Below are 27,816 nucleotides of genomic sequence, written 5' to 3'. Positions count from 1 at the left end.
CCATTGGTAGTTTGATAGGGATTGCACTGAATCTGTAGATTGCTTTGGGTAGTAGAGTCATTTTCACTACGTTGATTCTTCCAATCTAAGAACATTGTATATCTCTCCATCTGTTTGTATCATCTTTAATTTCTTTCATCAGTGTCTTATAGTCTTCTGCTTACAGGTCTTTTGTCTCCTTAGGTAGGTTTATCCCTAGGTATTTTATTCTTTTTGTTGCAGTGGTAAAAGGGAGTGTTTCCTTAATTTCTGTTTCAGTTTTTTCATCATTAGTGTATAGGAATGCCAGAGATTTCTGTGCATTAATTTTGTATCCTGCTACTTTATCAAATTCATTGATTAGCTCTAGTAGTTTTCTGGTAGCATCTTTAGGATTCTCTATGTATAGTATCATGTCATCTGTGAACAGTGACAGCTTTACTTCTTCTTTTACAATTTGGATTCCTTTTATTTCTTTTTCTTCTCTGACTGTTGTGGCTAAAACTTCCAAAACTATGTTGAATAATAGTGGTGAGAGTGTACAACCTTGTCTTGTTCCTGATCTTAGAGGAAATGGTTTCAGTTTTTCACCATTAAAAGCGATATTGGCTGTGGGTTTGTCATATAGTTTAAAGTTTATGTTTTTCCCTCTTAAAACTATTTAAATGAAACAAACGAAGATAAAATGTGAAAAATAATTATATTTTTAAGTCTATTTTTATTTTGGTAAATGCTTAAATGACTCGACTGTAAGTCTCCATTTATGTTACCAGAAGGAAAAAAGAGGCTTGTCCTGCTATTAAATATAGAAAGAGTTTGACAAGGACCCCATCAGTAGGATCACACAATTTTGAATTGGCAAGAAAAGGAACTAGAGGTCAAACAAATATACTCACTCCATCTATAACTTCTATAATTCAAGCAAAGGAGCAAGACATTGGGTCAATACCAATATATTTGGGAATTCTACTCACAACAAGCGCAAATGGGTTTTCCAGATAACAAGAAATAAAACTATGAACAACATACAAAATGTATTTCCTCTACACATTCCTTTAATCCAGCATCTCAAACTAATTTTGTATCAAAAGGTACAAATATCCCATTATAATACCTTCATAGCATAGAAAGCATCCAATTTAATTTCTACTACAAGACTAGGAAGAGCTAAATATAAGCAACTCATAAAACTGAGGCATAATTTTGTAATTAAATTATATTAGGAGTAATAAACTCTGGTTACAATGTATTCACACAAGCAATGCTGTTGTCATTTGCCTGATGAAGTGCTATGATGGAGACATGAAAATCAGGTTAATGCACTTACACCCTAGAAATGATTCCAAAGAAAGAACAACGATGCCATTTCATAATAGTCAGCTTGATTTTAAAATGCATTTACTAAAAAACCATGATTCACAACCTTGTAAAAATTTCCATTCTAATAACATGTTTTCTTCTACTGCATCTGCATAGGCTAAGCAATCATATTAGCTGTCCTACAGTAGCTAAGAGTTCATGGAGGCAAAAGTTTTGGGACTCAAGGCAGTGAAAAGAAGGAAGTGTTGATAATAAATAAAGCTTAATCTGGAAGTAGAATTGATGAGAAGAAGTTTGTTCCTCAGCAATCTAACAGACCACTGACTAAATTATTCTCACAAACACTGAACGTTTAATCTCTAAGGATCTGATCAGTATGGAGGAAAAGGAGCTCCTGGTGCCAATATAGCAGTGAAAATCCAATCCCAAAGTGATTATCTTAGGAAAAAAGACACAGACAACCATGGCGGAGCCCAATTCTTCTTGTGAATAATAGCATTTTCTCCTATCCAAGACTTTTAAATCATCTTAAAGCTTATTTCATAAGATGCTTCCGATTCCCGAGGGTCAAAAACCTTTCACCTATGATGCAGTATTTATTAGCAAATTATCCTTAGTGGGAAAGTCTTCTCAACAATAAATCCCTTCTTTTGCCTTGCATAGTTCTGTTCCCAAAACATTACAAAATACATAAATAAACATCTTGTTTGCCCAAACAGACCTAAGTTTCAATGCTTTAGATCAAAAGACCACAGCAGAGTCTAAACAGAAAACAAGTCACTATTACCTTGAAGAAGAAGAAAAACTCTTTTTAAATATATGTAAATAGATGGTCACTTGGCTTTCAAAACAGCACATGTGTGGTCCCTAACAATTAGTTAGGGACTAACTGTTTAGTCAGAGACTAACTGTCCATTATATACCAATAATAGAAGCCACCACAGTGAACCTTGAGGGCATTATGCCAAGTGAAATAAAGCCAGAGAGAGAGGGGCAAATATGACACAGTATCACTTACATGTGAAACCTTCAGAAAGGGGTGAGGTGTCAGACTCATAGCAACAGAGAGCAGAAAAGTGGCTGCCAGGGGCTGGGGTGCCAGGGAACTAGGGAGAGGTTGATCAAAGGCTATAAACTTTCAACTATAAAATGAATAAGGGCTGAGAATCTAATGTATAGTATGGTGACTACAGCTGACAACACTGTATTATATAGATGAAATTTGCTAAGAGAGTAGAACCTATATATTCTCACACATACACAAAAATAAGAAAAATAAGTGAGGTAGGTGATGGACATGCTAATTAACTAGATGGGGGGATCCTTTCACAATGGATATGTACATCAAATCACCAAGATGTACACTTTAACTATCTTAAATTTTGTCAATCATACCTCAGGAATGCTGACATTTTAAAATTTAATTTAAAAATTAAACTAATTTTAAAATTAAATGTTTTTAAAAAGCCACCACAAAGAGTGAGTTTACAAAGTGCCAGGCATTGTGCTACACACATGCATCATGTTTATAAGCAACTCTGAGAAAGTTACACCCCATCTTGCAGATGAGGAAACGGAGGCTTAAATGGTTGAAGAGATTCACCAGACATGACTCATGGAGTACAAGGCAGAGCAGAAACTCCAACCCACATCTGTCTGACTTCAAGTTCTGGCCTCCCAAATCAGGACTCTTTTAAGAAAAAGAAAAGAAAACCTCCCTGGCTTAAAGTATATACCTAACAGTTTCCAGTGCCTCTTACTTAGGAATCTTTTTAATGCCCTTAACTATGGGGCATCTATATTAAGTTGTTAGGTACAAAGCATCCATGTTAAGCAGTTGCTAAACAAGGATTCTAGTAAAATGAGTTTATTTTAGAGGTGGTTCCAGGATACATGGGTAATCGAGACAGGAAGGGAAGGAAGCCCAAGAAGGGTGTGTTTTCAAGCCAGTTACCACTGAGGGTAAATGGGCTTATTAACCCTGGAGGGTACTAGAGGAAAACAGAAAGCTAGCACCTTTGAGTTATCCCATCCAAGAAGTGAGGGAGCTGTAGTATTTGCCCATCAAACTTCTTTGGTTGGGTGGGTGTTAATTCAGGCAGGGACATGAGCTCCAGAGGCCAGAAAAAGCAAAGGAATGCAAATGCTGGCCACTGGGGTCCAACTCTCAGCCTCAGGAGTAGTAAGGACGTGGGTTTAGATTTTGGGCCATGTCTGCTCTATTAATTTCTTTATGTGAAGGAAATTCATGGAGGGTGAAAGAAAAGACTTAGTCCATAGTTGCTGCTGGTTTGTTGGCAATGATTGGTGCACCACTGCAGGCCAAGCAATGATCCCAGCCCTCCAAGAGTGATACTCACATGCACTTTGCTGTTTTCTAAGGTAAATCAGTTGTTGTTTCAGGGTTTGGGGGAAACTGCCAAATAAAAGTGAATAGAGTTGCTCTTCTTAATTTATAATCAGGTCACTGCACTCAATTGACTGTTGAGTGTCTTACCCCATTCACCATAGACAAGAAAGTCCAAAATTGATGTTTCTGGGATATACTAGGGAAGTGTGTGTGAAAGAGGAAGCGCCATTGTTAAATGATGATTAATGAAATCTGTGGTGCCTGGTGGTTCTTTTGGAGGCCAGACTATTTTTTTAACATGATATTTCTAGATTTTCTTAGAGGTTTATGAGGCATCATTTTAAATGTTTTTGAATTCTGGACTTTTATTCTGAAAACGTCACTGTGTCTTATGTAAATATTTAATTTTTAAACCTTGCTTTTGAACTCTGTATAGAAATTTAAGGCTACCATAAGAGAATGCGGTCTATAATTGTCATTAATAGAAGCTTAATCATTGCTCTACAAGGATCCCAAATGGTTGTCTCGTGCAAAATCATAGACCAGAAAAAGATGGCATATGGTGCAGATGGTGGAGCCCTCCTCTGGTCCTGGGTCCCTAGAAATGACTGGATATAGAGGTGTAAATATATGTCTATCATCTAGGATCATGGGTACACAGAAAGGATTGTACTTGTTCAATCAGAAAGAATGGAAGAAAAAGATAAATGGAATAAAAAGGAAGTAGGAAATGACATCCCAGAAACCCACAGACATTAAAACATAGGAGTAGATCTGGGCCACCCAAACAGGCGGTGAAGGTATTAGCACTAGGAATGAAATGGGAGCATCAACTCAGGTCAACCCACCATCACAGCTCCCACCTCCCACACCCTCCACTCTCAGCCAGAAGAAAGCTACAGAAGAGATGGTGCTATCAGAGCTGGCTCCAACAAGAAAGAATGAGGAGCCACCCACAGACAAGACTAATCATTTGAAGAAATTAAATTTAGAACCAAACTTCACATCAATGTTCAAAATACATTATATGATTGCTATGGCCTGAATGTTTGTGTCCCTACCCCCCAGGCCAAATTCATATGTTGAACACCTAATGCCCAAGGATGGTATTAGAAGATGGGGCCTTTGGGAGGTGATTAGGTCCTGAGGGCAGAGCCCTCCTGAATGGGATTAGCACCCTTATAAAAGAGGCTCCAGAGAGATCCTTAGCCCCTTCCACCACATGAGGACACCAGAAGTCTGCAACCCAGAAGAGGGTTCTCACTGGACCATGCTGATACCCTGGTCTTGGACTTCCAGCCTCCTGAACTGTGAGAAATAAATATCTGTCATTTATAAACTACCCATTCTATGGTATTTTGTTAGAGCAGCCCAAATGGACTAAGACAACTATACATGAATTAAAAATCTAAACTAATAATAATGATGGCTATGAGGATGATGAATAAGAAAGGCTTTAAATAAAGCAAAAAAAGAAAAAAGGTTGAAATGTGAATACATCAAATTTGAGAATGTCGAGTCATCTTTTGTCATGCATAAGTTAGAAGTTAAGAAATTCAAAAGACAAGCCACAGACAGGAAGGAAATATTTGCAACATCCCTAACAGCTAAAGGATTAACATCCAGAATACCTGGACAACTCTCAACACAAGGCAAGGAAATTCAGCAGGTAACTCCTGTAAGAGAAAACAGAAATTGTCCACAAATGTAAGAAAATGTACACAGCTCACCAGCAAATCAGGCAATAGCAAATTAGAGCAGAGATACAATGCTTGCATCAGATTGACAAAAATTAAAATGTTTCTTAATAGTGTTGGTGGGGATGGAGGAAACAGTTCCTCTCACACAAGACTGGCAAAGTTATAAAATGACACAACTATTAACTAAAATTTAGGATATATATAGCCTTCAATCAGCAATTGTACTTCTCAAAATTTACCTCAGGGACGCCTGACCCATATACTCAGAGAGGGATACACAAGGCTGACTATTACTCTATAGTTCAGGATTGTTTTCTGTGGACTAGAAACAGACAACTACCAAGAGTCCATCAATGAGAAATTTTTATTGTTAAATGAAATTTGCTCATCCATTCTATGGGATACGTAGAGCAATTTAAAAGAATAAAGTGCATTCACATGTACTTACACAAAAAGTTCTGTAAGACATATTGTAAAGTGAAAAGCCAGTTTGTGGAACAGTAAAAATAATATGATGTTATTTAGGGTACAAATGGATATAAATGAAACAAAATGAAATATTTCCATAGTTAATGTATGCACAAATTCATTAAAAGGAGACCTGGAAAGATACCATGAAGCTGTTACGAGCAATTGACTTTGGAAGAGACTAGGATTGGGTCAATGGTGGGATGGAGTCAAAGGCATCAATACTGCTTTACTCTCTTACAAAAAGAACCTATTAGTGGATTATCCACAAAATAAAAAATAAATAATATCTGTAACAAAAAAGATAAAGTAGTAGGAATCCTTCCTTTAAAATGTGTTTTTCCTCCTCTTCCTTGTTAATTTAATTATATGTTCCTCTTTCCCCTCCTCCAAGCTCCTGTTTTAGGGATACAAGGAAGAGCTTACTGAACTATATTGAATTTCTTGGATCTAGTAGTGAGTAGTTTTATTTTTACACCAACCTTGGCACAGAAGCAGGGCATCAGCTTACTATGTTTCATGTTCTAGCAGGATAGGTTTTTGTTATTAGCCTTTTACACTGACCCTTTTTTCTTCTTTAGCTCCCATACAGATTCTTCTTGCAGTTCGCATGGTTTTCACGGCTAACACTTCCTGTGTTGGTTTCTGGTCCTGATATGGCAGAGCTCCAAAGTAAAGTCATAGCGTAATGCAGGCAACCTCTTCCATACTCAGGCTGTACAGGAGCCCCTTCTCACTCATGATTACAAATAAACTGATCTTCTTTACATAACACACACTGACATAAGAAAAACAACCATGCTTAAAATAGTCATATTCAGAAACTCATTCTTGCTAATTACAGTCAATAAGATTTACAGAGCCAACAATAAAAGGGAAAGAATGATTAAAATAAGCCCAGAGCTGGTACAAAGTATGAACATTTATCCCTTAAGATGATGTTCATATTTATCTGCTCCCAACCAACCCCAAACATTCTTTCAATGTTTCATCAGAGCACATTTCTGCTACATAAAAATTACCTGCCTGCTCTGGGTTTTAAGTTCTTAAATCATCTGGGCTGTCTGTCTTCTTTGCCACCTATCATTTCTATGGTGACACATCAAAGGAGGGGTTACAGAAGGAAGCATGTCAATGTTCACAGAGAGTGAAACCAGTGGCTTGAAATCAGTGGTGCATGGTACAATGTGGCCATGACGGGAGAGAAGACATGGATGAGAAACTGTCAAATGTGAGGATTCTCCTCCAGGGCTATAAAGAGAAAGATCTTGTAACAATATTCTTTACCAAGAGCTTCTTAAGCCACTCAGCTTGCCTCTGAGCAGAGTAGGCTTCAAGGGATCGCTAATCAAAGGGCTTCAGCACAGGCTTCATGGACCAAGGAGAAACATGGACAAAGACAAAGGAAGAAGCTCCAGGGAGAAGAGAGGCACATCACCCAGATACCAACGCAAGCTTCCAAACAGGGGTGGGGAGGGAATCAGGGGATAAACTTAAAAGTATCACATTTTTTCTTTGAGACGTAACCCCTGTAGTACATGTGATAGATTCATATCAACAAGACTGATTGTCAGAAAAAATATCTTAAAGAAACTGGGCCTCTAAGCATCATCTGACTGCAACATTAGGCCCACCCCTTCAAATGATTTTATGCAAAAACATGGACTTAAAGCTTGTGTGCCCTCCCCACTCACTTGTGGGTACCATCTCTGCTTGCGTACATTTATGCTTCTAATATATCACTTACAGGAGTCTACCTCTTAGAAGTGGATTCATCACTCGTTCTGACTCCAGGACTAGGCTTAAAGCCAGAAGAAAATGACAAACTTAGAATCATGGAAAGTTTAATTTTTTTCTTAAATCGTCTCATCTTTTAGATACTGATATATGATCATTAACTAAAAAAATAAACCTCAAAATTCTGATACATGACTGACCGTTGACTTAAAAAGTGAAAAATGAAATTCCCATCTCTTGGCTAGAACTGGAAGATTAATATCCATGAAAAGAAAAGTAATAAAGAGACAGAAGTATTGCTACCACAGTATTTGTTTAAGTTGGTCATAAACAGCATTACAACCAAGAGAAAGTGGTTAGTATTAAAAAACTGAGAATTTTCTACATTTGAAAATAAGCATGAGTTAAAATACTGGGTTCACAGGACAACAGAGGTACATCAAAGAGCCTCTGGTCCTAAATACTTTCTCTTTCTTAAGCAATGAACTATTTATCATTGGTCTTAAAGGGGAGCTTAACTGAGTTGCTATGAATTATTTAAAAACCCCAAAATACCTTCTGTTGCTTTTATAGAAGCTTGATTTACAAGTTGAAAAATCAAACTGACAGTCTAGTCTCTTGTACAAATACCCAACATTTAAAAATGCTCTAGGCATTATAAATATATCTCATGAATATAGCTTCAACAGTTCTAAAAATAGCCTTTAGGAGGAAAAAAAATAAAAAACCTCTTTCAAGCCATTGTTTTACACATAACAGCAGGAAACCAAACAGAATGTCAAAGCCAAAGTGATTAACACACCCAGTAATAAACATGAACAGTCAGTATGAAATCTTACTCAAATACGGTTTTTGACATTAGCTCGGGGTCTATGATTTAGCCCCATGTCTGTGGCCAGAGATGATTACAGGGCACCCATATTCAGAAAGTAACTCCAGGACCACAAAGCTAAAATCTGCCTTTTGGATGACGTGTTAACAGACCCATTCAGGACTGGCCCTGGGGGCCAGATATTACTGTCTAGCACCCTAAGAGTTTCCCCAGGCTCTACTCTGACCCCAAATATGCCACTGCACAGAGCAGTTTCCATACCACTACTCACTGGTGAAGTCCAGGTTGCCCCCAATGGCCGAAAGCTAAGCTGACAAACACCAGTAACCTTGGATATAGAGAACTAACACCAGAACATGAAAAGGCACCTCACAGTTTGATGCCAGGTATTTTATTGGTTTCAGTATGGATTTAGCACTCTCAATAAAGCCTGTCCCATCTTTCCAAATATCAGAACTTATAGGACCAAAATATTCTGTGGTCTGTGGCCTTGTATGTTCAAGTGCAACATCAAGTGTATGGTCAAGTGTATGTTCCATCGTCTATGGAAATAATAACCTACTTTTTATGAATATTTTGACCTAACTACCCATTAAACTCCAAATAAATCTTATGATCTGCAGACAGTCTAGTTTTTAATAATTCAATATGGAATCATCTCAATTGGTTTCATAATAAATGAGATTCTAAATTCATGGTATGGTGGACAGAAAGCTAAAATGGGAAGAAATTCCTGAAAAAGTGAAGGTATAGTCTAAAGGGATCTTATTCCTGATTTTCTAACAAAAAACAAATTATCAAGGCCAAATTCCTGCTGAGGCTGGGAGAACCCTTAATAAGCAGCAAAGGGGAGAAGGAAGAGAAAGGGAAAGCCACAGTTACAGTCATCAGGGTCAAAAATGACTTTCTCATCATGTTTCTTCATTTTTTATGGGTAGAGTTGGTGGGAGACTTAACGGCAGTAATACTGGCTAACTTCCCTCTACAACAAATGTAATTCACAATTCCATGTTCTTACCCTGAAAAATGCCAATTGTTCTAGGATTTAGCACATCTAATATTTCAGACCTTGGAAAATCCCAAGACATTTCTATCTAAGATATTATTTTTAAGTAGAATCTTTAAATAAATTACAAAGAGTCATCCATGAAATGGATAGAAAGCTAAATACTTCGCAAATCAGCAACTAACTGGAAAATGTAAGAAAGACATATCTCACTTCTTACCTTGCTTTGATCTGTCCAGTAAAAGAAAAATCCCTGAGGGTCGGTCCTCAAAATAATTGGAGTGACAATAGTGGAGTCCTAGAAATGTAAGAAAATACACGTATATCAACATATGCCACTATAGAAAGCCTTACCTGTGAATTACTTAAGTTATAATTGTTAAGTTTCTCCAAGATCATCAATTATTAGTAAAACTAATAAAAAATTAAACATGATATCTTTAACATCATAGGATTGCTAATTACATAACTGAGGTACTTTACTAATAATTAGAATATTGGGACATTACTTATAAAGGAAAAGGCCAGTGATGCATGTATTTATTGATTAAGGCAAGTTTTTCAAGGCACTGGCATGTTTTCTAACAAAAAGCTATATTTGGTTTTCCAAATAATTTTAACACTAAACATCATTACATATTTTATATGATTAAAGTTAATTGAAATCCATGCTTCAGGATATTATTTTAAATTACATTTGTTCTATAAAATGATTTTTAATTGTGCTGAAGAGAGTAAACACAGCATTTAGGTATTGCTGTTTCCAAGGTAACAGTAAATAAGGTCATCTTCTATATGTTCGGAAGGCTATACACAAAACTGTTATAAATTTAAATTTCACACAATAAAATAAAACATCATAGACAGTCTTCTTAGTTTAAAGCATGCATATTATAAAGCAAAAACTGCCTGTATTGTAATTACAATATTAAACATTTCTAAAATATGTGTTCTTTTCTTTTGGCAATTTTCAGAAAGGCATACCATCTGCACAAAGAAACACATGTCACTGGATATGGATTTTTATACTGAAATACTGGGATCTTTGCAGGAATTGCATTTTTTAAAGAGACATAAATAAAACCAGTTTATTTCAACTTTTTCATACACATTGTAACTCTGGTGTGTCATATCCTCTATCTGATTAAAAAGATTTGTAATAAATTTAGAACTTGCAGAGATAATTTTGGAATTTGGGATTGTCTTCCTGATGGGTAGAGCAAATCTAAGGCTTTTGTACACATGGTAAGTTTTATTATAAGAGCCAGGTTCTGGAGGCCAACCCCTCGGGCTCAAATCTCTGCCTGTCCCCTCCCGTGCCTCATTCTGCACAACCACAGCTGGAAAAAAAAGAGATAATAATCATACCTCCGTCAGAGTTTTTTGTGAGAATTAAACAGGATAATTTGGGTAAAGCACTTGGATCAATTCTTGGCACATAAAAATGTTCATTATTATTATAGTGGATTATGTTTAAAACCTGATTTATTAAAATATTAAATGAAAGTTTATCATGGCATTCTTTTTTTATTGTGTTAAGTATATATAACATAAAACTTACCATTTTTAAGTGTAAAGTTCAGGGGCATTAAGTACTTTCACATTGCTGTGCAACCATGACCACCATCCATCCTCATCTTCCCAAACTGAAACTTCACACTCATTAAACACTAACTCACCATTCCCTCCTCCCCCTAGGCCTTGACAATCACCATTCTATTTTCTATATCTATGAATTGACTACTTTTTGGTACCTTATATAAATAGTATCATACAGTATTTTTCCTTTTGTATCTGGTTGATTTCACTCAGCATAATCTGTTCAAGGTTCATCCATGTTATAGTAGGTATCAAAATTTCCTTCCTTTTTAAGACTGAATAATACTCAATTATATGTCTGTATCATTTAGTTTATCCATTCATTCACTGATGGACATTTGGGTTGTTTCTTTCCACCTTCTGGCTGTTGCGAACAACGCTGCTATGAACATAGGCCTACAAATATCTGTTTGCATCCCTGCTTTCAATTCTTTTCCATATATACCCAGAAGTGAAATAACTGGATCATATGATAGTTCTATATTTAATTTTTTGAGCAACTGCCTTGCTGTTTTATCCTGATAGTCTTAAGATTCATTCTTAACATGCAGTCTGAAAATATCTTTTACAAGGCTTGTGCTGTTACATAGAGCTTCAGCTGGAATTTTTAAATTCCAAAATTACTTTTAAATGTTAAAAAAAAAAGACACTTGGAAACAAATTTGATATTATAATGGAAGAATAATTTTTAAAATATCTGAAGCTTCTCCTATGAGATTACATGCATAGAAGTTCAGAGTAATATTTCCAGTAAATCATAGCAATATTTTCAGTTCTGTTTCATCACCTACTCTTCCAGAGTTGGGTGAAATAAAAGTTTCCAATAGGCTTCACAGAACACACATCCCAATTTCCAGGTAAATTTGGAATTAACCTGTAGGTGTAACTTACCATTTTCACATCAGTTCCTTTTCTAATCAGAGTGTCTGACAAGAGTATCTGATAAGATTCTAATCAAAATCTTAGTGACAATTCACTGCAAGGATCCCAGACAATAAAATATTTAAAGTTAGCAGAGCAAAACAGCTCAAATTTATATGTTGGAACATTGTGTTAGGCTGCCTCGTTGTTTCGGATACTGCTTTTTCTAGCTTATTCCTTTTCCTCCTTCAAAATTAAAGCTCCTTTGTTCAGTATTTTCTTGACCCACTCTTCCGGCCACAGTTCCTCTACTAAATGATCATTTATCGCGGCTCCCTGCCTGCTTCCTCCATAATCACCTTTGACATTCCAAGATCAGCTGGAACTTGGCATTCTTGCCATGCAAGGCAGGGTTTGACCCAGAAATACATGAATATCCATTTTCAACTCCACCTCCTTTTTTCACACCTCTCACATAGCTGCAAGTGCCAATATTCTCCCCCTGCTCAACCCAGATCTCAAGTATTCTTAATTGTCAGAATATATGCTGTAGTTTGAAGTTTGAAATATACAGCCATCCTTCATTTCCAAGGCAACTGCAGCATTTTACTGCAGAATAATGGAGGTAACTCTCAGATGGTCTATGTTTTATTCTTTCTCCCTCCATCAATATCCGTAAGATGTGTATTCCATAAGAAGGTGGTTTTCAAACTTTTGGGTGCATCAGATTTACAAGGAGTACTGGTTAAAATGCAGACTACTGAGCCCTTTCTCTGGAGCTTCTCACTTAGGAGATCTGGAATAGAGTCTGAGAATCTGCATTTCTACTTAATTTTCAGTGATGCTGCTGCTACTGGTCCAGGAACCAGACTCAGATCCACTGACACAGGCCTACAATGGGTGAGGCTTTGAATCAGGAATACAATGATGTAAATGCCCAGGAGCACCAGTGAGCTTGAAATGTAGACATCCCTGTGTCTTCTAAGTACATGGCTTCTAACTAGGAATTCAACTTTAATTTGCTTATTTAAAGTTATAAGGTATTTTTTCCAATAAACATCTACCTTGAAAAGAAGAACACTAATAAACATACCTGTTTTAAGTTAGTAATTGTGGATAATGTACAGTAAATCTCTATTTACCCCTCTTTCGTTGACAGAAACCATTTTACTCTCATCCCATCTTATCAAAAATGAAGACTAATATAATGATATAAGAAGCTGCTGTTCTACAATTTACATGAATCTCCAAAAAGATTTTAGGTTAAATAAAGGACAGTCAAGGAACAAAGTAAAGGGACTTTTTAAAACCTCAACATCCAAAAGAATGAGAGATATTTCAGTAAGAAAAAGAGTCACTGCAATCAATATTAAAATTACAAAGTCCTATAACTTCTTTATTATGATTTGTGCATCAATGTGCTGATATAAATCAATAACATATACTAATGCAATGTTATATGATAATTACATCTCAAAAAAAAGATGAAATGTGAAAATAAATGAATCACTATAAAACAAATTATATACCCTGGAGTATAACCTATAAAAATATTGAATCAATATGCTGTACACCCAAAACTAATAATAATAAGGCAACTATACTTTAATAATAAATAAATAAACAAAATGTCCTAAAGAAACTGGGAGGAAATGACAAAACAGTCCAAACTCCCTCCCAATACCAGAATATTCTTTACAGAACTCCCTGACCAAATAATAATAGACACATCCTAAATGTTTGGTCTGAGCCAATCACTGCAGTATGAACTCGAAATGGAATTTCTCCTTTGATATTTATAATATTTTAAGAGGTAGACACTTATCCCGATTTTACATATAAATAGACTAAGGCTTAGCTTAAATAACCAGGTCCAAGGAAACCTAGCTAAGCTAGTAAGGGAAGCACTGGAATTAAGCCTCAAGGGCAGACTCTACACCAAGGTCACTCAACAGTTTCATTACTGATCTGCTAAATTAGGGCTTTTTTCGACATTTGTTTTCCTAATCATCTTCCATGAAATGTTAATATCACAGATATTCTGTATATCTATTTATATGCTGTATGTATTCTGTGCTTTATATAAAATAAAAAGTAAAGAATAAGAAGACTTTTTGTCCCTCAAGAACCATTTTTCATTTGTTTGGAGATGATCTGGCCCCAACTGAGATGGCAACGCTGTCCCCCTGCACTGCTGAATATGGGCTCACCCGAGACCACGGAGCGCTTGAAATGTGGCGAGTTGGCTAAGATGTGCTATAAGATTTGAAAGACTGACAATGAAAACAAGAATGTAAAGTAGTTCATGAATAATTGTTTATATTAATTACATATGTAAATAAATATATCGGGTTAAACAAACTATATTGTTAAAATTAATTCCAGGGGCTTCCCTGGTGTTGCAGTGGTTGAGAGTCCGCCTGCCGATGCAGGGAACACGGGTTCGTGCCCTGGTCCGGGAAGATCCCACGTGCCGCGGAGCGGCTGGGCCCGTGAGCCATGGCCGCTGAGCCTGCGCGTCCGGAGCCTGTGCTCCGCAACGGGAGAGGCCACAACAGTGAGAGGCCCACGTATCGCAAAAAAAAAAAAAATTAATTCCACCTGTTTTTTTTTTTTTTTTTTTTACTTTATTAATGTGGCTACTAAAAAATTTTAAATTTCCAGTGTGGCTCATTTTATATTTCTACTGGGCAGTGGAGCTCTAAATCTTCATGAGAAAATAAGTTTTCTCCTTAACAGGGAAATCTTTTTCACAAAGCAAACTTGGTCAGATAATGCCAGCTAGAAAATTTGGGGATTTTTTTCCATATATGCAGCTACCATTTAGTTTTAACACCTAATTATTGGGTTGGCCAAAATGTTCATTTGGGTTTTTCCAAATGAACTTTTCAGCCAACCCAATTATACAAAATAAATCTAGTTGCTTCTCTAAGTGTCAATTCTTCAAGTATTTGAATAGAGACAATACGTTGCTGCCCTCTGAGTTCTACTTTACCGGGTTCAGGTTAGTAATGAGCTAAATTGTGCCCCACCCCAAAATCCGTATGTTCAAGTCCCACCCAGTGCTTCAAGGTGCAACCCTATATGGTTAACAATCTTTACATAGGCGATTAAATTAAAAGGAGGTCATTAAGGGTGGGCCCTAATTCAATAGGATTGGTGTCCTTATAAAAAGAAGAAATCTGGACACAGACACATACAGAAGGAAGATGATGTGACAACACAGGGAGGCCAGCCACCTACAAGGTATGGAGAGAGGCCTGGAACAGATCAGGGTCTTCAGAAGGAACCAACTCCACTAACACCTTGATCTCAGACCTGCGGCCTCCAAAACTGTGAGAAAACACATTTTTGTTGTTTAAGACTCTCAGTCTGTGCTACTTTGTTATGGACACCCTATAAAACTGATACAAGCTATAACCCATTAAGGCTAATGTCGAGGACCGGCTCACAGACCCACAGACCCACAGCCCACACGTTGGTGCCACTGTCAGAAAGTCTACTGGCCTAGATTGACCACAATTCTGACTCCACAGTGATTTCGTGTCCTCATGTTGTTAAACAGAAAACACACATGGCTAGAGATGTGCACTTCTCAACTAATCAATGTTACAGAGTCAACAAGGGAAAAAAAACAGCCATGCTCCACAGGGATTGCCCAAGACTTGCCTCAGAAAGCAGCAGAGCCAAAGACGGCAAACACATACACAAACAGCTATGTAAGGAAAAAAAATTCCAAGTGTCACAGAAAATCAGATGTGATGCCCAACAAACGTCAGCGATGCAGCCCTGACTATGAAACACACACACACACATACACACACACACACACACACACACACACACACACTAAAGGCAGTCTTGGATGATGGATTGTGAGATTAAGATCAGTGAAGTAAATGTTCTATGTGCATCAGCATGGAAGAGGATTTTCTTCCCAGGGCCTGTCCAGTCTGAAATTTCCCTGAGGAAAGGAAAGCAGAGGTGGGAAGAAGGTCCAGGGTGGAGGATGCAAAACAGTGGAGAGAAGTACCATTAAAAAGTTGCCTTTTACTGACAGGTATACAAATCTCTTTTAACAAAATACAGCAAAAAGTTGGAAGCATGCTCCTTCAAACACCATGCAAGATACTGCAGGCCTATACTAGGGATTCAAATGAAAGTCCAGATCCCCCATCATACAAGGTGCTCAATGTTTAGTGGGGGCATCAGATGAGTAAACCAATCATTTCAGGAAGCTAGAGGTCTGGTGGGCTATGGTTTTAATATACATTTCCCTGATGACTAATGACTAATGTTGTTGAACATCTTTTCATGTCCCTACTGGCCGTGTGTGTGTGCGCATGCGTGCGCACACAGGGGCCCAGTACTTTTTAAAATCAGTTAAGATTTAAATCAGTGGTTTACATTTTAATCAGTGGTTCTGGACCAGGGTCAGTTTTTCACCCCAGGGAAATGTTGGCAATGTCCAGAAACAATTTTGGTTGTTACACTGGGGATTTTGTTACTGGAATCTAGTAGATAGTCAGGGATGCTGCTAAACATTCTGCAATGCACCGGCCAAACCCCATAACAAAGAATTGTCTGGCCCCAAATGTCCATAGTACTGAGGTTCAGAAACACAGCTTTAATGGCTTCCTACTGACTTCATGATAAAATTTTTCAGTGGCCTAAGTAGCATATATGCACCCCTTGCCATCCCACCTCATTATCTGAGCCACCAAGTGCCCCATTTGCTTATTCTTCCCTGTCCTTCAAAGTCCCATATGCCTTCCCTCCTTGGGATGCCCACATGTCCTGTACGTTTGACCTAATACACTCCCCATCCTCATGTTGGCTTAAGTCCTACTTATAACTCAGGTCTTTCCTTAAACAGAACTTCTCCATGAAAACCTTCCAAACTTCTTATACTCACTTGTACTTTTTTCCGTAGTACTTGTCACAATTATAGTAACATCATTTACCTCTCTTTGTTGAGCATCTATCTCCCCCAATAGAGCACCAACTCCATGAGGGCAGGAACCAAATCATTTACCATTGTAAATCCACAACACTAGCAAAATGTCCAGCTTATAAGAGGCATCAATACAAATTTAAAGTATGAACACTGAATGGGTAGATGGAAGGAAACTGCAGAAAAAGAATCAAGGTAGATTCTGAAAAATATCAATTGGGCTAGCACCCAACACGTTGCCAGAAGCTGTGGCAAGAGAAATTTCAAAGCAATGGCAAAGGCAGAATAAGGCTTTGGAGGGCAGAGAAGGAGTGAGTGGGATGTTAGGAGAGGAGAAGGTGGGTAGAAGCTGCATGTTCCTTGTGGAGGGAAGGATGAGGAAAAGAGGGCAGTAACTGTAGGAGGAAGGTGGGGTAGGCGACATTGTGCTGGATTCTATGTTGGCATTTGTATGACTAAAAAGCATATTTCTATGTTCTTAGAAGAGCCTCAACATAAGGGAATCTTTCACAGATACTGTCAAAGGGGAGGATAATTATGAATCCAGAATCCAAACAAACCAGGAGGCATGGGCTCCAGGACATAGAGCTTTCCCAGGGACAGGAGGGAAGGTGGGACCATAGAGGTGGCCCAAGTATATTGAAATAGAAGCGGGGAAGGGAGGATGTCAATGATATTGTCCCAGTAACTTCCATTCCCTCTATACAGAAGAAATAGTGTAGGCAGAATTTTTATTATAAATAATATTTTTTAAACTATATGTCTTTAATATTTTTCTCATTTTGGCAATAAAGCTCACGTATCCATTTTTCTCCTTGTGAATCATTATCCAGATAGAGAGGATGTTTTCACACCCGTCAGTCTTTTGCTCTGTCATTCCCAACACTTCTGAATTTCTTTAAGGGCAATTTTCCTTGCAAAATCTCGGTATATGTGTATCTTTTCCAGAAAACAGAAGCCACTTGTAACATTCAGAATAAGAGATGTAAATACATTAAGCATCACAATTTTCAACCAATATCGAATCACAATTGATTACACACTCAACCTTAAGCCATATTTAGCACTTACGGGAAATCCGTGCTAATGACAGCAATCAGCTCTGTATTGACAATAAATAGTTTGCTTCTTGAGCTCACATGGAGAAACCAAAGTTAAGAAGGTCACAGGGTCCCTCAGACTCTGGGAGATGTCAGATGGAATGGAAGGATGGAGGGCAGGGCTTTCTAACCAATGCCACACACAGTGTGTCATGCAGGTGTCTTGGGAGCATGACCACCCTCCCTCATGACTGCACACTCCCCCTTCCCATGAACCCACTGTGACCCAGAAACACACCAGATCATTCCTTCATTCCACAAAGATTCCCTGAGCACCAACTCAGTGCCAGGCCTATGCTTTGCCCTAGGGAAGAAGATAAATAACACAAAGCTACAGTCTTTGAGGAGCCCTGGTCCAGTTGTTGTATAGATGAGGCATAACCACCTCCTTCCATGCACCCTCCTGCACTGGCAATCTACATCTGGGCTCTCAATTGACAGCACCTTGAATTCCAAGCCATTCTGCCTCACGTTTGGGTGCAAGTGGCATCCTCTACACTTCCTTCATGCCCACTTTATCTTTCATCTTCCAACATCAAAGATTTCCCATAGGAAGCCATGGGACCAGTCTTAATGGGCATCCAGCAAAAGACAACATTTGCAAGTATGTTTGGAAGAGAAAAAGATGGAAAAGCACATGTAATGAGTCTTGCCAGATACAAAAGTGCCACTTATTAGATAATGAAAAAAATGACCTTTGTTTTAACACCATTCCTGACTATCTTTCCATGAGCATGTTTTACAGTGACTGACTGATGTTGAACATTTGTAGACTAGACTGTGCCCTGGTCTTTGTGCCTCAAAGCAGAAATTAAGTTTTCCTATGTTCCTACATCCTACATTGTGGAACAAAAACGGGCTTTGTATACACATCATAAAAATAGCTGTTTTTGAAGACACTAGCAAAGAGGAAGGCATTTGTAGGGTTCTAAGCCTCATTTGTACGAATCCTAAAATCAGGGGGATTCTTTGGAAAAGTCAATGAATCTCTTTCAACTGGTAATCATTTGGATTCGATTAAAAGCCTTTTGTTACCACTGTTTGGGGATATCATGGTAGACTGGAAAAGGTCCTGAATTTAACCAGAAGACCTAGCTTTAAACCTGACTTTGGCTCTAGTTGTGTGCCTTGGGCAACTCACCACACACAAGCCCCAGTGTGCTTCTATGTAAGATGGGAATAATAACATCTGGCCTTTTCCTACCACTCGAGGTGGTCTTGAAGACTGAAGGGGCATGACTGTAAATAAATAAGACTGGTTTATAAATATCAGGGCCTGTTATTAGGACTCACTCTCAGTATTGAACTTGAGAGGCAGCATTATAGCAAAACTCCATTTTACTCAACTGTAATATTGAAGGAGAAAATTACATAGGATGTGTGGGTGGTTATTGCACATTAAAACTGAAATTCATGGAATCCTAGAACCATAAAAGGCCGTATTGGGTAGGGGTTAATGAAGAAAACAAAAACCTCTCTGGAAACTTTGAACATAAAGGAGTTTAATTACAGGTACTTGACAGTATCACTAGAAGGACTGGAGACATAGGCTTCAGGTTGAGCCTCTGTGAATGACCGCAGAACATGATACACTGACCCTTGAGAACAGCTGTTGCCTCCACCACATTCAGAAAGGTGAGAGAGAAATCAACGAGGAACTGCTAGGGTCAAACACACGCCAGCTTAGCTGAAGACAAAGGAAGAGTAATCTGAGACAGGGAGCAGCCACTGTCGCCACTGCCTCTTTATAACCAAACACGGAAGAACGACTAAAGAAGATCATACTTCGTCCTTCAACATCCCACACATCTGTAGAGACAAACCAAAGAATGCAGAGAAGTGGCCTCCTTCACATATCATATAAGTGCATCTCATACTGGTGGAATGAATTTACAGACAGAATATTAGACGCTGAGGATGGAGACTAAGTGAGATTCAACCAAACAGCAAACCTGAGAAAGCATCCCTGTCAGTATCCTTCATTTTTTTTTAATCTACGGGACCACTTGCTGACTTGCTCTGGGGTCTTCCTTTTTCAGCTTATATGGCCTCTCCTATAAAATGAATCAAATTAACTTTCCCTAACCCACTACATAAACAAGTTCCAATGAAAGTTTGATTTTTTAACAGCAAAATAACTTCTTAATCTCCTATGTATCAATGTTATATATTAAGATCCACAATGACTAGTTCAGGTAAAAGTGCTTTGTTAACTAATTCATTTTCCTTAAACTTGTTCATAAAACTTCATTGTGATGAAAAGAAACAAAACAGTGAGCAAGTACTGTGAACTAAAAAAGTCCTTGAAATGAAAACCATATGTAGGATGCTTTTAATTCTCTTTTAACACTAAATATTTTTTCTTATTTTATAGAATAATGTTTCTCCACTGACAATAATTTAGTTTCTTGATAAATGTATACAGATTTCGTCAACATCAATTATATCTAAGCATATACCTAAGCATTTTTTTCAGAATAAAATTAAAATAAAAATTTCCCCAAATTGAAAATTAACATATGAAGAAAATAATAAAATCAGAGCACAAAGAGATCAAAGGGGAAGCCAAAGAACTCTTCAAGAATCTAGCCTTCTTTATATGCTATTTCATTTAGTTTTTAACAGAAATCGATAGCTTCTTTAAAATCTCAAGTAAATCTCAGAAATATGTCCTAGTTCCTTTCCTTACTGATATACAGGGGCACTGGCACTGACTGTGGGATGGGACATGGAATAGATGGGGGAAGGGGAGCAGTATGAAATCTTTCTGGACAGATGGAATTTATGATACAGTCTGAAAAGGCTGCTTGAACCTCACATTAGCTCCAGTAACAGGAAAACTAAGGTCTTCAGTTACAAAATACTTGTTATTTAGGTGAAGACCCACAGCATTAGTCGACAATTCACAATCAATCTCATTCCATTTTCTGCCGGCACTCCTTGTTCATCATAATGTGAAACAATCCTGATAAAGAAACATTTAACTACAGTTTAACAAGTTCAATGTAAAAAAGCAAAATGTTCCTGTCCCATTTAAACAGTCATTGCACGTAAATATCATTTGAAGCTATTTACTGATATGCTAAACTTTCCTGGGAAGGATTAGAGAGATGCTAATAGCCAGAGTAAATTATCCTACTGCACCATAGGTGGGAATATCAAAGTCAGGCAAGATGCGAGAGAAAAACTACTACAGAAAATTATATTCCAGAAACAGCACTCTACTAGTCTGCTCTGCTATGCCAATAACAGCCTGTAGGCACTACATTTCCTTGCTCAATTATTACTGTTTTGTTCAACTGCTTTCTCGTTTCGGGCATTTACTACACCTGCTTCACTTCCCAGGCCTTACCTCAGGCTAGATAAGGACCTAATCAAGGTCCATCTAAACCCAGGATAAGTCATTTTTGTTACTGTTGAAGAGGGTCCTAAAGCAATAATAAAAATGCTTTAGGCTTTTGTTTTCATTGAAAATAAGAAGAAAATAGCTTTCTTAGATCCAAGACAGGCAAAACCAACCTACGGAGCTGCAAGTCAGGAGAGCGGGCGTCGGGGCCAGAAGGGAGCATTCAGGGGCTTGGTGGGCGGGCGATGCTGTTTCTCCATCTGGTGTGGATCACGTGAGTGTTCATTTTGTGAAAACTGACCCAGCTGGACACGAGATTTGCGTGTTTTACTTCATGAACGTTACACTCTGATCAAAAGCTTAAAATAACTTTATTGACTTACTTTGGAAAAGTGATATTCTTACACTTAGATTACAGTAATCACTGTCGATAAGAAATTCACAAAAGCTCTTTGGACATGAAAAAGGGACACATCTGGACATATTTAAGTAGTATTTTAGAGGGCACCTGCCAGCCCTTCTGGGGTCTGCATTTGGATCCACCACCTACCAACCAGGGCTGTTTCTTCCCTCTTTCCCCTATAACCTGTCCAAAGTGAATGCTGCTGACTGCCCACCTTGTAAACCCTTCTCCTCTGCTCCCTCATTAATCTTGTCAGTGTCACCTTGTCATCATTTTGGAAACCGCAACTACAGATTCTACATAATGCAAAAGTTCTAACTGAGCTTTTGTGTAGGATTCTGGGAAATGTGCAATATACTAACAAGATTTTTTATTATTATTACCTGTTTTAGCTGTGGGTTTTTTGGTGGGGAGGGCAGAGTGGTGGAGAGGGGTGAGGGAGTTACTTGTTCAAATCCACAGGGCGCTCAGCACATCCAAACCTCCAAGCTTCCTCAGCCTTCTTCTCAAACAACTTAGCCAGTCTAGCAATTATGACCTTTGAATGTAAGATTATGCTTCTGAGACATGATGTATGATGTGAGACTTACATATATCTATCTATATATAATTTTTTCTTGCTAAATTACAAAAGTTTTTTTTAACTGTTTCCTCTTCCTTCTGGGCATCATACCTGTGCACTTACTCTGTGTGTGTGTGTGTGTGTGTGTGTGTGTGTGTGTGTGTGTGTTGTGTGTACTCTAAGGTTTTTAAGTAGAAGTAAAACTTTTGGATGCTTTGGAAACTGACTTCCTTTAAAGAGAAAGAGTCCTGCATTTTTTACATAGATTCATTTTCTCTGAAATACCTATATTTTTTAAAAGGGTAAAAAATCTTTTTTTTCCCTTTCAAATCATAAAATATGAAAATCAAAACACACTTTAAAGGGAATGGAAGGAAGGTCCGGATCTTCCCACCTATAGAATAAAAGAGTCATCCAACACAAACTGACCACCTTGATAAAGTTCATGGCCCTCTAATTATTGGGGCACCATCACTTTTAACAACTTATTTTATTGAGTGTTGTATGTCAGGCGCCACACAGAGCAATGCATGTGCCTTCACTCCTTTAATGGTAACAGTGGTTCTGCGCAGTAGGAGATACTACAATCCTTACATTACACATGAGGAAACAGGTTGAGATGCATTAAGCAATTCACCCACAGTGAGCTCTGAATTTGGAGGATGAGAGTGGAGAAAAAGAAAACAATCAAATGAGAAGCCCTCCATGCCCCAGAGGTTGTAGAACAAAGACACAGATCTTTAAGAGGAAGGATGGGCAAACTCAGAAAACAGATTCTCAACAGCCCATTAGAAAGCATAATGGTACATTTGAAAATGAGGACTTTGAGGCAAATCAGGGTTTGGGAAACCTTCGTCTTTCCCTCCACATCTTGTCCAACACAGAGAAACGAGAGAGGCCAGGCTCACAATCTCCCAAGCTCCCTAGCTGAGATGGAGAAAGTTAGCTCACTCTCAAACACCCCAGTCCTGTACACCCACTTTCTACTACCAGAGACTGATCGCATACAAATGCAAAATGAAAGCAAAGATACAAACGCACAATAAAAGCAAGGTTCATCCTTTCATATCACTGGTGAAACACATAGCCACCATAGGTCAGTCCTTTATCTGTTGGCCAAGTTCTGGAGGACAAGGGTTGGCCTTGATGTTCAGACTGTGTATACCTATACACCATTACTAGTTGTTCAAAAATGGAAATATTTCCACATGCTCCCACAGACACTGGGGACCCGCAGACCTTCCCAGGATCAGGCAAAAGCATGGTTCATGCCTGGCCCTGGTGGAACAGGATGTCTCCAGGACTCCACTCCAGCTCCACTGCCCGCCTGCTGTCTGTTGTGATTGGTTAACGCCAATGTCAAAGCTTTTGGCTACCACCCTTAGAGCATCCACAGCCTCACCATGACATTGGTAGGTAGCCAACAGACTATGCAGGGCACTGCGCCCTCTGGGTGACATCCCCCATTCTACATGATGGTCAGGACAACAGGACTGGTGATTATGGTGCTTTAGCCACTCAAAGAACAAGACAGAATCTCTACACAATTCTAAATAGCCCCAAACTCATCATTTTCAAAGGTACCATTATGCTTTCTAATGGGCTATTGAAAATCTGTTTTGAGTTTGCCCATCCTTCAGCTTAAAGATCAGAGAAGAGGGTTTACAATTTTTAAGTGAGATCAGATATTTTAGATATTTTAAATTATTTCCAGCATTTACTTTTCCTCACTAGCAGATGGGGCACACCCTTGGGGCGGGGGTGTGGGCAGCAGGTATTTCCCAAAGTCAGAGCGAAAAGGAAAAACACAGCAGCCTCCCCTGCTCAGAGGCAGGAAGTCAGACTAGACAGCCTCTCAAGAAGCTTCTCTCCTTCCTTTCCTTGTCTAACACTCCCACTAGAAGCAGATGAAAATGCTGAAAATGTTTCATTGCCTCTAAGAAATTCAAAAGAAATGCATGAATGTGAGTTAAGTCAGCCTGGGCATCAGAGACACTGGGCATCTAAATATCCCAGAAGACCTAAAAAGATTGTCCACGATTATGTCACTGAGTTTTTTCTACCTCCTAGGTAGGTAGAAAGGTAATAATTGGAAGAATTTCTCAAAATACAAACACAGAGATAAAATTAAACTTACAAACCAGTGAAAATGTACACAGGCCAGCAAGATTGTGCTCTCTACCATACTTTCCAAGTTTTTTTCACAAACCTTATCTCAGTGGTTTCAAAGTGTGGTTCCCCAACCAGCAGCATCAGTGCTACCCGAGACCCTATGAGAAAGGCAAATTCCCAGGCTCCATCTCAGACCTTCTGAATCAGAAACTGAGGGTGGGCCCCAGCAGTCTGAACCTTACCAATCCCCCCAGATGTTTCTGATGCACGCTCAAGTGTGAGAAGGGCTGCTTTACCTATCAGCTACTGCCAACTTTTAGATGAAATAGGTAGGAAATGCAGCATTCTCACAGTCTGAGCAAGAGGCAGCAAAGATTCACAGAGGTTAAGTGATTAAGCTAAAGTCACACAGCTGACTGGTAAAAGAATCAGCAGGTACACCCAGGCCTTTGGACTCAAGATCTAGCTCTCTGTGTCTTCAACACACAGTCTCACTAATATGCAATATAATTAGCCAGATAACCTAAACTGGCTTGACACTAGAAGGACAAATATGAACGGGGAAGAGTAGAAGGGTGACACCTGGGGAGGAAAAAACCATCCTAAGAAGGTCTGGGTCCCTCTTACTCCACAGATCACCATGGAGACCAAGAAGGCCAACCAAGGAACTTACAGGATAGTCCATTGCATTCCACATAACCTGACTCCTAGGTGCAGTCTGGTTTCTCCCCTATGAAAGATCTGAGATTCCCCTGGCCCTCTCCTTAGTGCCCATATCCTTCCTACCGGACTGCCCCAGAAACTCACTGTTCAATGCTCAGAGGGAGCCCTTCTCACCTTCTGCAGGTGACGTTTGACTAGCAGCCTCTCCATCACTCTCCCTGCAGCCCTCATAATCTCTATATCATTGGTGTTCTTGATAATTTTCTGGCTCCTCCACCTAGTATGTAAGGTCGGTAACAGCAGGGGGTTTGCTGATTTCTTCATCACATCAGGCTCTAATCCAGGGCCTGGCATTAGTAGGTGAGGAAGAAATATATGTGACATAAATGCACATAATAAAAGTCATCTACCTGGATGTATCAAAAAGTGTTTCCACAGAAGAACTTCATTTTCAAAGTGACACTCATATATTCTTCCAAACAAGACATTCTAGAGAATTATTTTTTCTTCACTTTTTAAATTTTATTTTATTCATTATTATTTATATTAGTTATCTATTTTATACATATTAGTGTATATATGTCAATCCCAATCTCCCAATTCATCCCACCACCACCACCCCCCGCCACTTTCCCCCCTTGGTGTCCATACGTTTGCTCTCTACATCTGTGTCTCTGTTTCTGCCTTGCAAACCGGTTCATCTGGAGAATTATTTAAAATGCAGTTTCAAATCATCTCTGTGAATAAATCCAGAGCTTATCCTGGAATACCCTTCTTATTCTGCATAGTCTCCTTCTCTCTCGCTCGCTCGCTCGCTCTCTCTTCCTTCTGCTCTTCATTCTCTTTCTCAGTAAACCCATCATCATATTAGCTTTCTATCTGAGGATCTCAAGATGGGCAAGACTGCTTTACTTGTTGTTGAACTGCATTTTCTTTGTTTTTCCTTGAGACAGACAAAGCATTTCATCTGTGTCTGAACTTATTGTTTAGATTCTGGAATAATCCATTTACAAAGCATCCGGTCATTAGACTAGGTCAGAAGGAGAAAAGTGTAAAGTCCATAGTAAAAGAATGCCTACAGCATTTAATAAGTGGTATGAGCTTTCAAGGAAGCTGTGGGATCAGCCTCCAAGTCCTGTTTGCACTTCCAAATGGACAAAATATAGACACAGACCTGCTCAGCTAAGTAACTGGATTCTCTACCTGGAATATTTAAATTGTTTTCAGACACTGGAAAATGGCTTAAGAAGATTAAAGAAAAATACCCTGGAGAATAACAGGCTATAATTTACTAGGTGGAAAATCTTTTCAGCAAGAAGAATGCCTCATTCTCCTATAATTCCTCCTGTTTAAGAGATGTCTTAGTCATTTGGACCCAAATTTCCTTAGATCCAGCAGCTCAGGTTTATTCCCATGGGTTGTTCTTGTCAAACCTGTTGAATTATATCTAGGCCATAAAATTGATAAACTAATATCCGAAGATCCCCATGTATTCAGCAAGATTATTAAAGTGTCTGAAGGCAATGCGCAAGGAGGGGTGGGGGTGGCGAGGGGGGGTGGGGGTGGCGGGGGGGATTCACTTGAAGTCCTAGGGTCCAGGGTTCCTGTAAAGTACTGGACTTAGCCCAGCCCCTCCTGGCATAAGATGAAGGTACATTGAGGTAATGTCTTGTATTCTATTCTGTAGTCTATTTCGAACTGAAGACTCCAGCCAGCTCAGTTCTCAGAAACTTGCCCTCCTGCTTGGCCTGCAGGCCCACCGAGCCCTCATCGACCCCTCAGTTACCCTCTTCTGCTCTTCAGCCCTCCCCTGGTGTGTCCTCCCCAGCCTTTCTCAGGGCCCTTCTCTGCGGAGCCGGGCGCTAAAGTTTGGCATCACCGACCACCTGTCGGCTGGACCGCTGTGTCCTCTGCCTCTGCCGCGTGGGCGCCCAGAAAAGCGCTAAGACGCTGAGCAACCATTCAACAGTTTCGGACTCCCGGGCAGTTCCTTCTCGAAAGGGACCAAAGGAGGTAACAGGGGGTGCGTCGGCGCGCGGAGAGGGGCGCGACTTGTTCACACCGCAGCGCTTTCCTGCGGGTCCCAACTTCACCCTCCCCACTTTCCAAACTCTCAGGACCCATCACCGGCAACGCCGGCCCCTTCGGCTCCACTGGCCCAAAAGATTTCAGACCTCAGGGGGCGCTGACCAGACCCAGCCAGGACGTCAACTACTGAACCCAAGGACCCAAGAGCGGGAGCCCAGCCGCCGCTGTCGGCCACCCGCCCGGGCGGCGGCGACCTGAGCGCTCCGAAGCCCCCGCGCCCGCCCGGGTGCGCCCATTGCATAACGCACCCCTCGCCCCACCCCCACGAGAGGCCCGCGCCTGCCCCGCGCCCCGCCGGCACCCCCGCCAACCGCCCCGACTTACATCATCCCACTTGACGAATTTGGTGCCCTTCTTGAGGCTGTCGGACACGCACACGGGCTTGAGTTGCAGAGCGTGTACTCCGGGCTGAGCCCCGGCCATCAGGGCTCATCGGGGCTCCGGGCAGCCCGGGCGAGCGCGGCAGGGACGGGGCGCAGGGCGCGGGCTCCTTTCCCGGCTCCAGAGGCGCTCGCCTCTGCTCCCGCGCCGGCCTCCGCACCTCCTCCGGCGCGGCTCAGCAGGCGGGGTGCGCAGGGGCGAGGCGCCCGGCCATGATCGGGCGGCACGCGGGGTCGGGCGCCCGCGGTGGATGCGGAGCCTCGGAGGGCAAAGAGCCGCCAAGCAGGGCTGCCAGCCGCCGCCGGATACTGCTCCTCGGCCGCCGTCGCCTCCTGGCGTACCATTCAGCACATCC

The 27,816-nt window shown here is 39.9% G+C and overlaps 1 protein-coding gene across 2 annotated transcripts in view; it reads right to left on the bottom strand.

Annotated features, from left to right (window-relative positions):
• The window catches only part of PLCB1 (phospholipase C beta 1), a 679,784-nt gene extending 652,241 nt beyond the window's left edge, over positions 1-27,543 (bottom strand). For both annotated transcript variants that reach the window (XM_004276458.4, XM_012535449.3), the window contains exons 1-2: positions 27,405-27,543; positions 9,613-9,690 (exon numbers count right to left, since the gene is read on the bottom strand). In XM_004276458.4, the coding sequence (XP_004276506.1) occupies positions 9,613-9,690; positions 27,405-27,503 (177 nt within the window). In that variant the 5' untranslated portion in view covers positions 27,504-27,543. The remainder of the gene's footprint in view (positions 1-9,612; positions 9,691-27,404) is intronic.
• Between the last annotated feature and the right edge of the window lie 273 nt (positions 27,544-27,816).

Source organism: Orcinus orca, chromosome 16 (genome assembly GCF_937001465.1).
Source record: "Orcinus orca chromosome 16, mOrcOrc1.1, whole genome shotgun sequence".
Taxonomy (NCBI): Eukaryota; Metazoa; Chordata; class Mammalia; order Artiodactyla; family Delphinidae; genus Orcinus; species Orcinus orca.
The sequence above is the reverse complement of the archived record's forward strand: the minus strand, read 5'-3'. Positions and strand labels throughout refer to the sequence as shown.